General features: G+C 42.3%; 1 protein-coding gene across 1 annotated transcript; it reads left to right on the plus strand.

The window, feature by feature from the left end:
- The first annotated feature begins 8,816 nt into the window (after positions 1 to 8,816).
- LOC150026658 (auxin-induced protein X10A-like) lies at positions 8,817 to 9,174 on the plus strand. The gene has a single exon (XM_090303830.1). It carries the CDS (start codon positions 8,896 to 8,898, stop codon positions 9,172 to 9,174), a length of 279 nt encoding a protein of 92 aa, XP_090159956.1. The 5' UTR covers positions 8,817 to 8,895.
- The last annotated feature ends 9,201 nt before the right edge of the window (positions 9,175 to 18,375 follow it).

The following is an 18,375-nucleotide window of genomic DNA, read 5'->3' on the forward strand; positions in this document are numbered from 1 at the left end:
TTGCAAACTACTGTCATTCTTTTTTAAGAACTTGAACTTGGAGACGGGTAGTAGCGTAATGAAAACATTTGTAAGGTGATTTTTATCAAAGGATATAGACACAAGGCTTCTAGAAGAAGGCTAATATAATTTTTTTTGTCTTTGCACAATTCTTTGTCGTTTCTCTTTGTACTGTTAAGTAAACTTTAAATGTAATTTGTGGGTTTTAAAATTAGAAGTTACTAGAAAATAGTAGAATGAGAGTTTGGATATGTGAAAAGTTGTCAGTGGGATTTTAATTATGATGTTAGTGGGGTTTTAAGGCCATAATGAAGATTTTTCTAGAAGAGCTTCTTAAAGCCTATAAATATGATGCTCTCTCAGTTGTAATATGCACCATAAAAAGAAATACAATAGAGAGAAATACAAGAAGAAAAGTGTTTCTTTTGAGAAAATCCAAGTGTGAGTGGTTGTCTGTTTTTCAATTTGGTATCAAGAGCCAATGACAAATGTGACGAGTGAAATACCGCTACCATGGTTAACGAAGGCGACTAAGTATTATAACTAGAACATTCAAATGAAAGCTCTTCTCGATTCTCAAGATGCATGGGAGGTGGTTGAAGAAGGTTTCGAAGAACCAACAAATATTGTGGGTTATACGACGGCTCAAACCAAGGCATTGAAAGAGATGCGATCAAAGGATAAGGCGACACTATACATGTTGTTCCGAGCGGTTGATGAGTCGGGCTTTGAGAAGATTACTAATGCAACTACTTCAAAAGAAGCGTAGGACATCTTAAAAAAAGGTGTTCAAAGGAGCCAACCGAGTCAAGCAAGTGCATCTACAAACTCTTCGTGGTTAGTTGGAGAGCATGTAGATGATGGAGTCGGAAAGTGTATCTGACTACATCACCCAAATGCAGACTGTAGTGAATCAACTCAACCGAAATGCTGAAACATTGACCGATGCACGAGTTGTGGAGTTGATTTTGAGAACATTAACCGACACTTTTGAGAGCATTGTGTGTGCGATAGAAGAGTCAAAGGACCTAACGACGCTCACAATTGACGAGCTCTCCAGTTCTCTCGAGGCACACGAGCAACGGAAGAAGAAGAAGAAGGAGGAAACACTCGAGCAAGTACTTCAAACCAAGGTGTCGATAAAAAATGAAAAGGTACTTTATCATCAAAATTCTCGAAGTAGAGGACATGGCTGTGGAAATCGTGGAAACGGTCATGGTGGTAAAGGCAACAGTCATAAAGGGTACTATAAGGAGAAGGAACAGTCGAGCCAACCAAATTGGCATTGAAGAGGACATGGTCGAGGAAGAGGCAGTCAATCAAATTACTCCAACATCGAGTGCTACAAATTTCACAAATAGGGTCACTATGCGAAGGATTCCAACTTCAACAAATGTTATAATTGTGGTAAAGTGGGGCATTTTGCTAAATATTGTCGATGCGATATAAAGATAGAAGAGACAACCAACCTAGCCTTGGAAGACGATACGAATGAAGGTGTTCTTCTGATGGCTCAAGATGAAGTCAACATTAATAGTGACACTTTGTGGTACCTCGACTCGGGAGCAAGCAACCATATGTGCGCTCACGAGTACCTATTCAAAGAGATGCAAAAGATTGAAGATGGTCATGTGTCATTTGGAGATGCATCAAATGTGGAGGTCAAAGGTTGAGGTACGATTTGCTACTTACAAAAAGATGGCAAATTGGGTCACTCCAAGATGTTTATTATGTACCAGACCTCAATAACAACATTTTGAGTATAGGGCAACTCACGGAGAAAGTTTACTCGATATTCTTAAAAGATCTTCTACTACACTTGAAGAATAAGCAAGGGCGTTTGGTTGCTCTAATCGAGACGACCAGAAATCAGATGTACAAGCTGAATTTAAGAAGCATACGTTAAAAATGTTTGGAAGTCAACATTGAAGATAAGGCATCGCTATGGCATCTTCATCATTGGTCACCTACATCATTGTGGTTTAAAAGAGTTAGCGAAGAAGAATATGGTGCACAGGCTACCCAACATGGACTACGAGGGAAAATTTTGTGAAGAATGTGTGCTCAGCAAGCATGTGAGAACCTTGTTTCCAAAGAAGGCTCAATATTCGACTAAGAAACCTCTCAAATAGATTCATACCGACATATGTGGACCAATTACTCCAGAATTCTTCAGCGGTAAAAGGTATTTCATTACTTTTATCATGATTTCTCACGAAAAACTTGGGTTTATTTTCTAAAGGAAAAATACGAGGCATTCAAGGTGTTCAAAAAGTTCAAGGTGATGGTGGAAAAGGCAACTGATAGACAGATCAAAGTTGTACGATCCGATAGAGGTGGCGAGTATACTTCGACGAGTTTCATGGAGTATTGCAAGGAGCAAAGCATAAGGCGATTTCTAACTGCACCGTACACTCCTTAACAAAATGGTGTGGCCAAGAGGAAGAATCAGACCATTCTCGACATGTTTCGATCAATGCTTAAGAGCAAAAATATGCCAAAGGAATTGTGGGCGGTAGCTGTGCAATTCGTCATCTATGTGCAAAACCAATGTCCACATGTGAGGTTAGATGATCAAACACCACAAGAGGCATGGAGCGGACAAAAGCCGACAATTTCTCATCTCAAAGTGTTTGGTAGTGTGGCTTATGCACATGTACCAGATCAAGGAAGAACAAAGCTTGAAGACAAAAGAAAAAGGTATATTTTTATTGGGTATGATGAGAAGAGAAAAGGATACAAGCTCTTTGATTCGATAAGCAAGAAGGTGATGGTGAGTCGTGATGTGCGAATAAATGAAGAAAGCGAGTGGGATTGGAACAATTCTTCAGAGGTTATGATTGAAGTTGGAGAATCATCAGTCGTTGCACCGATAAGTATAAATTCCGAAACTACTGATGATTAAAATGAACCACGACAACCTAAAATGCGAAGTTTGCAGGATTTGTATGACTCGACAAAGGAGGTACACCTTGTATGTCTTTTGGCAGTTGCAGAAAATATCAGCTTTGAAGAGGCGGTGCGAGATAAGAAGTGGCAAACTACAGTGGAAGAGGAGATTAAAGCGATTGACGACAACAACACATGGGAGCTAATATAATTGCCAGAGGGAAGTAAGCCCATTAGTGTGAAGTGGGTATTCAAGAAAGGCGATATAGAGAGGTACAAGGCACAACTCGTTGCGAAGGGATACAAACAAAAGGAGGGAATTGACTACGATAAGGTGATTGCTCCGTTATAAGAATGGAGATGATTCAGTTGCTCATTTCCCAAGCGACTCAATTTAAATGACGGATATTAAAAATGGATGTCAAGTCAGCTTTCTTGAATGGTGTTCTTGAAGAAGAAGTCTACATCGAACAACCACCTGGGTACATGAAAATCAGAGAATAGAAGAAGGTGTTAAAATTGAAGAAGGCACTTTACATGTTGAAACAAGCACCGCGGGCATGGAATACTCGTATCGATACATACTTCAAGGAGAACGGGTTCAAGCAATGTCGTTACGAGCATGCTCTTTACGCAAAAAACAGTGGAGGTAACATGATATTTGTTGTTCTTTATTGTTGATGATCTCATTTTTATGGGTAACAATAATGAGATGATAAAAGTGTTTAAGGGCACAATGTGACGAGAATTTGAGATGGAAAATTTGGGATTGATGAAGTTTTTCATTGGTTTGGAGGTTAAACAAAAAGAGACGAGTATTTTTGTATCACAGGAGACATATGCAAAAGAGATTTTGGAGAAGTACAAGGTGGAAAATTGCAACCCAATCTCAATACCAATGGAACCTCAAAGTTCGATGGAGGAGAACATGTCGATGCAAGTAGATACCGGAGTTCGGTAGGAAGCCTTCATTATCACACATTCACGAGGTCGGATCTTTCATTAAGTGTCGACATCATAAGCCGATTCATGGAGGAACTAGTTTACTCACATTGGAAGGTGTTGAAGCGAGTCCTACGGTACATCCAAGGTACTGTATCACTCGGATTGTTCTACATGAAAGCAGAAGATTACAAGTTGGTGGGTTAGTCTGACAGCGATTGGTGTTGAGACATAGATGATCGAAAAAGTACATCGGGATATGTATTCTTTATAGGCAACACAACATTTTCTTGGCTTTCAAAGAAGCAATCGATCGTTGCACTATCAACGAGTGAAGTTGAATATGTGGCAGCACCTTGGTGTGTATGTCATGCGATATGGCTTAGAAACTTGTTTAGCAAGATGGAGCTAAAACAACTAGGTGCAACCGTGATTCAAGTTGATAACAAATCAGCAATTGAGTTGGCAAAGAACCCAGTGAACCATGAAAGAAGCAAACACATTGACATTCATTTTCACTTTATCCGTGATCATGTGAAGAAAGGAAGTGTGGAATTGGTGCATGTGGCATGTCAGTATCAAGTTGCGGATGTCTTCACAAAATTGCTACCGAAAGTACTTTTCGACGAATAAAAGAAGATGATTGACATGATGGATGGTAGAAACATTTCAGTTAATGAGGGAGTTTTGTTGAATAAACTTTAAATATAATTTGTCGATTTTAAAATTAGAAGTTACTATAAATTAGTAGAATGAGAGTTTGGATATGTGAAAGGAAAAAAGTTGTGGGTGGGATTTTAATTATGTTGTTAGTGGGATTTTAAGGCCATAATGAAGATTTTTCTAGAAGAGCTTCCTAAAGCCTATAAATAGGATGCTCTCTCAGTTATAATATGCACTACAAAAAGAAATACAATAGAGAGAAATACAAGAAGAAGAGTATTTCTTTAGAGAAAATCCAAGTGAGTGGTTGTCTTTTTTTCATGTACAAGTATTTAGTCTTTATTTTATTTTTTCTGGTTCCTCAATTTGTACATTGGTTTTTTTGTTTTAAATTCTCTCTTTAGCAAGACCAATGAGTATATTGTTTGTATATATTCAGAGCCTATGCTTTGAATTATGTAGAACCACAAAAGAAATATTCATTCTCATATCATTTGTCTTCCTTTCTTTCTTTTGTGTTAAGCATTAAACCAAATGTCATCATCAATTTTGTTTTGAAATTTGAATGGTCAATAATTATAACCTTTAATTCAAGTTTTGAATGTTATTTATAGTATAATTTTAAATGTAATTTATAGTATAGGATTCTTCATAAAAGATGAAAGTATGGATTATCACTATTGTAGATTGGTGTTGTCAGTAAGGATATCTATGATTTCCTCCTATTCCATGTTAAGGTCAATTAAATATTGAGATTTTAGATGTCCAACCATTGTATAATATCTTTAAGAGAGTTTTCGTGATAACAAACACTTGCACAAGTAAAAATATATATATATATATATATATATATATATATATATATATATATATATATATATATTAGTTTGTGATTTGTGCTAGTTGAGGTACATGAGACAATTCAATGACAACTTGGCGATTAGTTATTTATTCATGTTTACCTGATAAAAACTTAAATAACAATTGATTTAAAAAGATATAAAATGAGAAACACCTTTTTGAAACATAGAATCACATGTCACAATCGAAACATATCGCAAATCAAAGGAAAAGCTTGCAAGATGGCCCACGAGTTTGGATGCAGTTGTGTGGGTGCAATGTTGAGTATCCAAAGGACACCCATTGTATATTCGTCAAAAGATGAACTTGTTTGGAGGTCAGAGAAGAAGAGAGAATAAACATAGAAAAAAGGACCCTTCGACTCACTTGAACCATGGTATACTCTATCCTCCGCTTCACAAGAGTTGACCGTGACGATCCCTATGTCGATATTAAGTTTGAGCATATAGGGACGCTCGCTATAAAGGAGTTAATTAATGCAATTCTAGCTTGCATTGCTATGAGTCTTTTGTTTTGTATTTTTAGGGTGTGTTGGGTGGCTAAAATAAGTGAAAGAAACTATGAAGTATTGGTGTATGGAAAATGATGATGAAGCTTAAGAGAGATGAGACCAACTCCTAAGAAGTTCTAAGCTAGACACAAAACTAGTGCTAGCAAAGAGTGAGCAAAGAAGACAAGATATGCACAAATTTGGGCAAAAAATCTTTAATCAATTCTATGCTCACTTACAAGGGGGCAAACACTTGTATTTATAGTGTTATGGGTAGTCAAGGTACAAGTTTTAACCCTAAAAACTCTCCACTCATAGAAGAACAAGTGGCTGTCTCGAAATGGAGCAAATCCTCTCCATTCCCATGAAGACAAATGGCCTTATGGCATTGGTGGGAATCCTCTCATTGAGGGGATGACATGTGCACCTTCATGCCTTCCTTGCCACTCCATGTTTTTTATTTTACTTTAGTAATTTGTTTATTCATCCTATATGGTCTAGAGTTGCATTGGGTCCAAGGATGCCCAATTGTAACTCTAGTTAGACTCTTTCTTTTTCTATTTTACACCCTACTATAATTGGCCTAATACATGACACATGAAAATTGGCCTAAAACATGGTCCAATTACAAGCCCAAAATAAAGTCTATACTACTGTATACAATTTTTATAAAACTAGAGAAAAATGGAAGAGCAGAGAACAATTAATTCTCCCTTATATGAGAGTCTTCTAAGCTTTTTTTTCTGCTTTTAATATTCATAGCCAAATATTTTGAGACTGGATGAGTTTTCATCATTAACCATAGTGGTCCACCAATGCTGAGTAATGTGCTCAATAACCCTATGATCCACCCAGTAATATCTCTCTCTAAAATGAAGCTCACTGACTACAACCTCGATTGTCCGATCAGTCGCCTTGGCCAAAACGTTAACACCGTCGAGACCAAACCCCAACTCACCACCCTTAACATCACATAAAGGAACCATGAAAATAGAGGAAGAAGAAGATGATGAAGACCCACCCGAAGACTTGGAAGAGTTGGGGGAAGACATGACTAACCTTGGAGAGAGAATAGTCGACACCTCACCACTATGAAGGATTTGAGAGTTGGAGGAAAGCAAATGTGAAGAAAAAGAGAATAAAGGACCACATATTTATAGGATCCCATCCATGGTCATACAAAGCATCATGACCCCTAAAACCGTTAAATCTGTTCAATCTAATCGTCCCCATTTTGAAAAAATTCAAATCCCAAGACGTTACAATTTTTTCATGCCAAAATATCTTTCTCGAACATTGAAGGATACGTCCCATTCAAGACTCGAGTAACAGAGCAATCATTCGGCGTTGTCTCTTCCAATACCAGTACATGGAGCGATGGCAATAAAGACTCTTCGAGAAATATCCCTCGAACCTAGGGGGCAAGTGTACTACTAGAGGCTGGACGACTGCAGGATACCTCGGTACCCGGTAATGACTGACTGCCATGAAAATGCATTAAGGCAAGTAAACGATTAACTTAGAATAAGTTGTATGGAAAATTAGGTAATATGGTCTTAATCATGATACGTATGGTAATCATGATCCAACAGTAAAAGGACCCATCAAGACCATATAAATAGGCACAACAACCAAGACAATAGTATGTCTATTGTTAATGCATTTATTGCATCAGCATACCAAATACTTACTTGAGTGTCATAACCTTTTGCAAGTACACTCCGGACTGAGATATGAAGTTGTATCATACTTGATATTTTTTATTCAAAGATTTGTTGAGTCAAGCTGAGGAAGAGTGTGGGTATGACCCATGGGTGGTCTCACAATTCCATGCAGCAAAAGATATCTTCCTAAATATAACTTCACATATGAATTTACTATAATCTAGCACGGTATATCTTCCTAAATATAGTTTTTTTTTCTTCTGTTCATTAATTACAAGGGCGATATTCACTTCCTCAGCATGAGCAGGTTGTTGTGCTATAATAAAAAAGACTTTGTTATCAAGTAAATTTTGAAGTATTTTTACTAGGACCAAGGTGAAAGATCATTTTATTTGGGGCAAAGTTAATTTTTTCAATCAACTAGCAAGCAACATTCAAACGAAATTTCAATGTTGCGGTAACAGGGCCTTGATACTTCATTACGTGTGTTCATGGAATTGCAGTAAGTATGAAGCTAACAAGAAAAAACTAATATTGCAAGAACCTATCCTCCTGGCATGGAATTGTGAGACCACCAGTCAGATGATCACACATGAATTCTTGAAATGAAGGTGTGTTCATGTATGATAATGGAATAGAAAACCGTTTCATCTTATCTCCAACATAAACTGCAAGAAAGCCTATTCGAACTTCAATCCCCTAAATAATGTTCGTCTCATAATACTTGTTAGGAAACCGTTATACTATATTCCTCCACACAACAAATAATACACTGTTACAGATATCTTGCTTGAGAAAGAAATATTTTGAATTCTGATACTTGAAAGCACGCAATCACTTGGGTCGTTTCGGAACCAAAGAAATGTTATATATATAGTTGCCAAAGGAGTCTACAGAGGAGTCTACCAAGACACAGGGGATCTCATGGTGTTGTCTTAGAGATGGCTTCAAAACAATAGGAATTTCAATGATGGACCCGTTTTTGAGATTATGGCTAACACATTTATCCACTTCAAGTTAAAGACATCGACAAAGGTGAAACCAAATGCTTGTTCATTCATTGATCATCCTACTATAGCTCTTTCAATGATGGACATCTCAATAATAAATGACAACTATTAATGTACCAACTTGTATACATGTGAGAGTCCTCTTAGACATTACCACATGCCCTTGTCTCTCAGTTGCTCCCAATCTCATAATCTTTCACCAATAATTCAAGTTCCCTTCTTACATAAGCTTTATCTACATATATTCACCGTTGCAAGCATTTTAGAACCAACACAAATCATTCACATCCTGAAGCAACAAAATTCATAAGCCTCAGCTCTCAAGCTCTATTCGTACCATTTTGTTATCAAGTCTGAGCAAATATACAACACAACAATGGGCTTTCCTTTACCTAGTATCAGAAGGACATCATTCGCAGCAAACCAAACATCTTCTAAGAGTATGGAGGTGCCAAAGGGTTATCTTGCAGTGTACGTTGGAGAGAAAATGAAGCGATTTGTGATCCCCATATCATACTTGAGCCAACCTTCATTCCAGGACATGTTGAGTGAAGCAGAGGAAGAGTTTGGATATGATCATCCCATGGGTAGTCTTACGATTCCTTGCAGTGAAGATGTCTTCCAAAGCACAACTGCACACTTGAATAGACATTAAGTCTGGTAATATAGAAGTCTGACACATAATTGAAGAGCAATTTTGTCATAGGCATCTTCTCAATTTGTAAACATAACTCCTTTTTTAGTAATAGGAAAAATGCGATTATAGTAACATTTTTTCTTCTTTTTATTTGTTTAATGATGTTGGGAATCCCTTCTTATTTTAATGAGGATCATGACCAATGAATCTCGATAACTAATCCATTGAATATATTAAATGATGGTCATCCCAAAAGTCTCTGTTGGGGCATACTGTGCTGGGGAATACGGTGCTAGGTTTGAGGATTGCATGGCTCAGGTTGCCTTCTTGCATCCTAGGGTGGACCTATCTCAGATTGGGTTGACCAAGAGAGTTGTTGATGGGCAACTAGTTGACGCCCAGGAGTAACTCCCTTTTCATTGTAACTTAACTGTTTTACAGACAATTTCAGCAAATTGTGTATATATATATCTGCTTGTTTATAAAATCTAATGTATTCTTAAATTGCTCCTTTAACTGCTTTGTCTGACTTGCTTAGTCTAACAATGCTTTTAGGGCCTTCACGACTTTGGTAGCACGCTTCTTTACTGCTTGTTGACTTTGATCTTCGTAAAAGCCATTCCTACCCAAGCTCTCACTTTTCCCTAACCTTTGCCAAATGAAGGTAAGGGAACGCCGTTCTCGACCTTGGCTTATAGGTCATGGGAGATATTTAACTAGGTACCGCACCACTCTCAACGTCGTCTCTCAAAACAAGGGAGACCTTTGATTGGAAACTAAGTTGTTCTCGACCTTGCCTTAAGGAAAGGTAGGTCTGCACTTAGCTAGTCTCGTCTTTCCCACATAAGGATAAGGGAGACATGTAACCAGGGCACATACTAGCCTTGCCTTACAATACAAGGAAGTGGTCCTTCTTTATGACCTCCCGCTAGCCGTGTAGAGGCAGGGGAGGATTTTAACTGGCAACCGTTTCGCTCTCGACCTTGGCGTTCCCACAAAAGAGGGAGGCTCACTAAAAACCTTGCTCTTCCTAGTCTTATTGTTTATAACTCGAGGCAAATGCTCGTTTTACTGACATCTTCCTTGCCGAACAGGAGCAAGGGAGGATTTTTTTGGTGAACCATACTATTCTCAGCCTTGGTGAACTCACACAAGAGTGAGATTCACGAAGAACCATACTATTCTCAATCTTGGCGTATCAAACCAAAGGAGAGGTTCGTTTTACTGACCTCACCCTATTTGTACAAAGGTAGAGGAGGATTTTAACTTTAACTGACCTCATCCTTGTTGTATGAAGTCAAGGGAGGATTTTAATAACTGACCTCATCCTTGTTGTATGAAGTCAAGGGAGGATTTTAATAACTAACTTCATCCTTGTTGTATGAATTTAAGGGAGGATTTTAATAACTGACCTCATCCTTGACGTACGAAGTCAATGGAGGATTTTAATAACTGACCTCAACCTTGTTGTATGAAGTCAAGGGAGGATTTTAACGGTTGAACCATACTATTCTCAGCCTTGGTGAACTCACACAATGGGGAGGCTCACTAAGAACCATACTACTCCTGATCTTGGTGTATAAAACCAAGGGAGAGGTTCATTAACTGCGTTATACAAAATATTTCTCTTTAACTGAATAACTGAAACCTTTATTGGACGTCCTGATTAAAAAACCTTTATGAAGGAAAAAGAGTGTCCCCTAAATTTGTGTACAATGAAATAATCTTAACTGAAATAAAACTTAAGGTTTGTCGCATTCCACGTAAGAGGGATTGCTCCACCTTCTAGAGTCTCGAGCCTGTATGCTCCATTCCCAAGGGCCTCTGACATGCGGACGGGTCCAGTCCACTTGGGAGACAAGTTGTTTTCTAACTGGTGTGGGTGGTCTTCCCGCATTCCCAAGTCGACGACCTAGAACTATCGACCTCAATCTCCCTCTCCAGAACCTCTCCTACAGGCTCGGGTCGTTGCTCCCGGGCGGCCTCTTCTTCCCCAGGAGGTTGGATGGTGACTGAGCACACTCCTCTCTTGGTCTTGAGGCTGTTCTCATAGCACCTCTTGGAATCCTTCTGATTAGACTTCATGGGGATCACGATTCTTTCAAGGGAAGGCAACTTCATCTTCATGTGTCTCGACGAGGCCACTGCTCTAATCCTGTTCAAAGCAGGTCTGCCCAAAAGAATGTTGTAGGCTGAAGGAGCATTAATGACAAGGTACTTGATGTTGGCATTGCGGGAGGCTGCATCGTAAGTGAAGGTTGTCCACAGTTGTATGTTCCCCCGCACTTCCACCTGGTATCCTGCGAAGTCGTACAGACATCCAACGTAAGGCCTCACCTGGTCGAGAGACAGTTGCAACTTGTTGAAGGTCAACCAAAACATCACATCGGTCGAGCTTCCTTGATCCATTAGGATGTGGTGCACCTTTCTGCCTGAGATTCCACTGTCATCACTCCCTTGGCGTACTTCTTGCGCTGGGAGGCGGTACACCCTCCAAAGAATCCTCCTGCAATGGTGTTGATTTCCCCATGGATGGGCACCTCATGCCCCTGATCTTCTACTGGGGCCGCTGTCGTCAGGGCCCCTTGCGGCTCTTGCAGGTAATCTTTCAAGAAGTTGCCTCTCACGAGTTCATCTAACTGGAAACCCAGCGCCAGACAATTGCATATGTTATGGCCAACAACTTGGTGGAACACACACCAAGCGGTTTTTCTGAGCCCTAGCCTCTTATTAGTCTTTGGTGGGGGCTTTAGTCTCTGGTACGTGGCCCCCGCGTTCTTCAGCCCAAACGGCATCACCTTATAGAAGTAGCACGATCTCTCCGTCATGAAGGTTGTCTTCTCTTCATCCATGGGATGCATCTTGATCTGATTGTATCCCGAGAAGGCATCCAGGAAACTCAGCAACTTGCACCCTGCAGCACTATCGACCAGGGCATCAATGCTTGGTAAAGGATACGAATCCTTTGGGCAAGCTTTGTTCAGGTCGGTGAAATCGACGCACATGCGCCATTTCCCGTTACTCTTCTTTACCAGCACGACATTTGCCAGCCATTCAGGGTACTGGACTTCCCTGATGTGGCCTGCAGCGAGGAGTTTCTGTGTTTCGTCCCTGATCGCCTGCCTCCTCTCCTCGTTGAACTTTCTTCTCCTTTGTCGCACTGGTTTCACCAAATTCTCCATCGCCAGATGATGGCACAAGAAGTCGGGATCAATCCCGGGCATGTCCGAAGCGGACCATGCAAACGCGTCCAGATGCCGCTCAATCACCTTGGCGATCTGGTCCTGGAGCTCGACCTCTAGAGAGCTTCCCAGCTTGAAGATCTTTCCTCCGATCTCCTTTTCGAGCCACTGCTCGACAGGTTTTGGCCTGGATTCTCTGGCGATCACCGCCCTGGCGATTCCCTGCTCCCTCGCTTCCTCAGGGCGATTCCTCGCCTCTTCCTCCTCCAGACCAGCATTCCTCTCGCCCAGCTCAGCGTCCACCATCTCCACATCTCTTCCGGCGGCCTCCTCTGTTACCGTCGATCTGGGCTTCACACCGGGAGGTGGGGTGGTTGTCACATAACTCACCGACCTCTTGTTTTTCAGGCTATTCTCATAGCACTTTTTCGCTTCTTTCTGATCAGACTTGATCGTGATCACCACCCCCTCCATAGACGGCAACTTTACCTTCATGTGCCGGGTCGACGGGATTGCGCCTATCCTGTTAAGCGTGGGCCTTCCCAACAAGATGTTGTATGCTGAAGGAGCGTTCACAATGAGGTACTTGATTTTCTCCGTCCTCGACCCAGCCTCATCTGTAAACGTGGTTCTCAGCTCTATGTATCCCCTGACCTCCACCTGGTCACCAGCGAACCCATATAGGCACCCTCCATAGGGCCTTAGCTGGTCAAGGGGCAACTCCAGCTGCGTGAAAGTCGGCCAGAACATCACGTCTGCCGAGCTTCCTTGGTCCACCAGAACTCTGTGGACCTTCCTTCCCGCCGTAACCAACGAAATGACTATGGGATCGTTGTCATGAGGCACAACGTCCCGAAGATCCTGCTTGGTGAACGTAATGTCCACTTCCGGCGAGTGATCTTCAAACATATCCACTGTCATCACCGATCGCGCGTACTTCTTCCTCTGCGATGCGGTGCATCCACCACCTGAGAAGCCCCCTGCAATGGTGTGGATCTCCCCGTGGATAGGCATCTCGTGTTGCTGGGCTTCTCCACCTGCTGGCTGGGAACTCGACGCTCCCCCCGTCCTCCTGTCCAGCAGATAGTCATTTAGGAACCCGCTCTTAACCAGATCGTCGAGCTGATATCCCAAAGACAAACACGAGTCCAAAGTGTGGCCAAAGCCTTGGTGAAACTCACACCAGGCATCTGGCTTTGACCCCAGCACCTTGTCGCCCACCTTCTCAGGCGCTTTCAACCTAGCAGATATGTTAGGAATGGCGATCAGATCCGCCAGTCCCATGACAAACTTGTGCTTAGGCGGGCGATTGTATTCCCGGCGTGCTGGTTGCTGGCGTGCTTGGCTCCTTCCCTTGTTCCTCCTATCGTAAGGATGGCGAGTCCTCTGGTCCTTCCTGGCCGCCGCCGCTGTTTCCAGCACCCTTTGCGGCTGGATTCTGGTCTGGGCGCGTGGCCTAGCGGGAGCCATGCTCCCTCTCTTCTCAGCGACCTCACTTTCATGGGCGATGTGAGCCACCGCAAGTCGCCTGACTTCAGCAAACGTCGCGGGGTGAGCCCTGATCAAGGCCTCGCAGAATGGTCCTGGCAGCACGCCCTTCTTGAAGGCATAGACCAGCATTTCTTCATCCTTGGCCGGCGATCTGACCATCTGCGCCTCAAAGCGATTCAGGTAGTCTCTGAGGGACTCTCCCTGGTACTGCCTTATATCGAACAGATCATAAGACACCCTAGGCGGTGCCTTATTCACGATGTACTGCTCGACAAAAATCTTCGAGAACTGTTGAAAATTGGTTATGTGGCCGTTAGGCAGGCTCACAAACCACTCCATCGCCGTCCCCTGGAGCGTACTCACGAACATCTTGCAGTAGACGGCGTCTGACCCTCCCGACAGCATCATCTGCGTATGGAACGTGGTTAGATGAGCCTCTGGATCCTCCACGCTGGTAAAGACAGCCTTAACCGGAACCACGCTCGTGGGAATGGGCGTGTCGGTAATCGCCTGAACAAAAGGCATAGGGAAAACACGAGGTGGCGATGACGGCGCCACCTCTTCAGCAGAAGAACGCCCTTGCTGCTCCTGAAGAGCTTGACGCAGCTCCTCAGTCACCTTGCTGAGCTCCTCGTTCCTGGCGCGAGAGGCGACCAGGTCCTCATGCATTCTCGCCTGCTCTACGCGTGAGGCTTCCACAGTTGCCTGCAACGAACGCATCATCTCTGCCATCTGCGCCATGGTCATGGCAGCGGCGCCTTCGGCAGCGACGGGCGCAACTGGACTTGAGCGATTGCTTCTCATTTTTCTCATGAAACTCAGCGAATCACAGAATGCAGCGAACGACACCTCAACCACGATCGATTCAGCGATCAGTCGGAGAAAACTGTGCGAAACTGCGCAAGAAAACTCAAGAACACCGTAAACCTTCAAAGAAAACCACAACTTCACCAGAAACCAGCGCTTCCCCACGGACAACCAAACGAGCGAAAGAACTTCGAACTCCACCGAACAAATTACGCGCAAACAGCAGTAAAACCTCACTTCACCGATCGAAAACCCAAACGAACGGTATAAAACGCGAACTCACCGAACGAAACTCAAGCAAACAGCGAGCGATGGCTGCACCAGCACACAACCACGCAGAAAACTTCGAAAACCTCCAAGAACTCACGCTGTGGATGGGAGCAAGTTTTACACGGCCCCACGGTGGGCGCCTGATGATCCTGCCTGTTGACCGGAACGCTGGAAACTGCCTCGTCAAAGGATCGACGTGTGCACCGCTTCGAACCTCCGTTCCTCTTCGAGATCCACCTCAAGAACCTGCAAAGAAACAGAGCGGCGCCGCTGCGACCGATCGCACTCCAACGCCCAAGTCAGTGACGGTATCACCAAATACTAAGAGAACAAGAACCGTGCAAATCCTCTCTCACAGTAAGCTCTATAACTCGCAAGCGTAAAGAGTATAATCTGAACGTGCGTACCTCAGAAAGTTCGTTGAGAACCCTTATATACCTGGTCGTTTTCTCTCTCCTGGCAGTTACAGTCCTGGACACGTGGCTCGCATCCAGTCGTACACGTGCCATCATCTGGAGCCTCCTTGACTTGGCGCTGCTTCTACTCTCATTTTGGCTAAGTTACCTATGCATGGTACTGCCCAGTGCATAGCTAACTTGGGAGTGCGATCTCTACTGGAACTGGCGAGTTAGGGGCCTTCATACACCTTCCCTGTGGTCTCGCCGGCCGCCTTCATAATCTGCTTCTCCTTCATCTTCGGCGATGTGCTTGCTCTGGCGATCTCCAATGACTAGGTCGTCTGAGTCTACATCTGGCGACTTCATCTTTAACCTGGTGATCGCCGATTCTGGTAAGCTGGAGATCGGAACACGCCAATTTAACAACTGGCGACTACGCGAGCCCCCCGACTTCCTTCCCTTCTGCCAACCTGGCGCCTTGTCAACACGCCTATACTGTGGCAGGATGCCACGTCATCACTCCCGACTACCAGGGCGGTACACTTCTAACATATAATAGTAATAGAAAGACAGTAGCATCCTCATGCCCCTACATCTCACTAGATCCTATTTGTATCCATCATTTTTGTACCGACCATCTTCGGGTGTCGTTGACTGCTAATGGACGTGAGGCCGCGAAGGCTAGGTCCCACGAGTGGCATGGGCCAGTGCCTTGCAGACGGCACGGCCAGGACGTGCTGGGAGTGGTCAGACCTCGGTCATGTAAGGAGGGTCCAACAAGCGGTATGCACAGGGTGCCTTGTAGACAGTACGCCCGGAGTGTCGAGGAGTGGTCAGGCATCGCTCATCAGGATATGCTGATGAGTCCTCGGACTTCGGTAAGTCAGACAGCAGAGCTGGACCACGAGAAGTGGATCCCAGACCACACACCAGTTGGCAGTTATGGAGAAGCCTAGATCACGAGGGGTTCATGCATGTGGTGCGGATAACACGTTTAAGCGTAACACAAGTAAAGAGTCACTCGAAGAGATACGACTAGTGAGGGTCACGTTCCAAGGGTGAAACTGCATGCATGTCACGTGAACAGCTAGGGCACTCCCAGGATGGGTGACCCCAGAGATTAGGTGCACAAGTTGGTACCCAGGTGGTCATCCCGTCAGAGGTTGCACTCCAGTAAAGGAGCCTTACGCGTTAGATTGCCCTAAGAGTGGGTGATAGCGGCTCTAAGGCACACCCTCAGTAACCCTAGTTGCGGTTAGCGGAAACAAAAAAAATCCTAGAGTATATAAAGGGTAGAATTAAACGTAATAATACATAACATTTACGCGAATACACACACAGATTACACAGGGAGCTTTTGACAGCTTACCTTTGGTGTTTCCTAGCCCTACACTGACTGGAGCGTCAGAGTGCAAATGGCCTCGAGGACGTCCTTTGTCTTTGCATTTTCAGGTGTTTGATTGAAGGAAAATACGAATGAAAGTAGAGATAACTGGGCGTGTGATCGTCGTAGACGTACGAAGATAATCGAGTCAACCGACAGGAAAAATTTCTTTTAACTAAGGGTTTTCGTAAGCCGTCTCTTAAATTATATTTGTAGAGATGGTCATGGCTTACAATCCCTCGTAGGAAGTTTTCTTCATAGATATCACTTCTTTCTTGGATAGGACACAGAAGAAGATTGAAAATTAATCTATTATTTGTAAACATAATTCTTTTTTTTTTTTTGAATGAAATGAAGAAGACAATTAATAAGACCTTTTTATATGTTCAATGAGAGCGAATTCAACTACTCCAGAGGCCCTTTTATGTTTTCTGTTTTTGACATTCCCAATATTAACCTCACCTTCTAAAAGCAGGGTTTGTTGCTATGTAAACAAAAGCTAGACTTGGCTGTCCTCATGAATTTCAAGGCATATATAGAACAAATATCTCCTAGCAAGGGAAGAGCAACAGTAGTTTTACAAGGACCAATGAGAAATATTAACTTCAAATTATTTAAATAATAAACAAATCTAGATGTATAGTTATCAATAATTAACATATTTGCTCCATAAGTAAAAGTGTCAAATTATAATGAATTTATTTGCTCATCAAACTTAAACAAAGAACATAAATCCAAGTACAATAAATAAAGTAAATATTAGCAACCTGATTTTCTGTTTTAAGTAAACTAAGAGTAACAACTTGTTTTCTTTTTCACTTCTCATAAGAAAATTAACTCAACTAGAATAGGGAGCCTAGCACAAATAGAAACCACAATGCTAACACGGCAAACATATAGGCCATTTTTGTTCACTGTATCATACTTGACCCATCTTTCATTCGTATATTTGTTCAGTAAAGCTGAGGAAGAGTTTGGATATGGTAATCCTATGGGTGGTCTTATAATTCCATGCAGCGAAGATATCTTCCTAAATATAACTTCACACTTTAATTTACTATAATCTAACACTGTAGAAGACTGGCAGATTTCTAGTGAGATTTTGTACAATAGGAATCTTCTCTCTTTGTGAAGATCACCCTTGTTAGAAATAATACAAAAGAAAAATACTATAATGCTGTGACAAACTTGTTCCTTTTTGTCTATGTTTCATGACAACGAATTCAACCACTGATGTAGCTCCTGAGTTTTTTTTTTCTGTTCATTATAGTTACACCCACAATATTCACTTCCTCAGCATGAGCAGGTTGTCTTGCTATAAGAAAAAAGATATTGGTGTTGTCTTAGAGATGGCTTCAAATGAATAGGAATTTCAATGATGGACATGCTTTTGAGATTATGGCTAACAAATTTATCCACTTCAAGTTCAAGACATCGACAAAGGTGAAACCAAATGCTTGTTCATTGATCATCCTACCATAGCTCTTTCAATGTTGGGCATCTCATTAATAAATGACAACTATTGATGTCTATCACGTACCAACTTGTATACATGTGAGAGTCCTCTTAGACTTTACCACATGCCCTTGTCTCCCGGTTGCTCCCATGACTATTATCTCATAATCGTTCACCAATAATTCAAGTACCTTTCTTACATAAGCTTTATCTATATATATTCACCGTTGCT

Source organism: Phaseolus vulgaris, chromosome 6 (genome assembly GCF_051622355.1).
Source record: "Phaseolus vulgaris cultivar YP4 chromosome 6, ASM5162235v1, whole genome shotgun sequence".
Classification (NCBI taxonomy): Eukaryota; Viridiplantae; Streptophyta; class Magnoliopsida; order Fabales; family Fabaceae; genus Phaseolus; species Phaseolus vulgaris.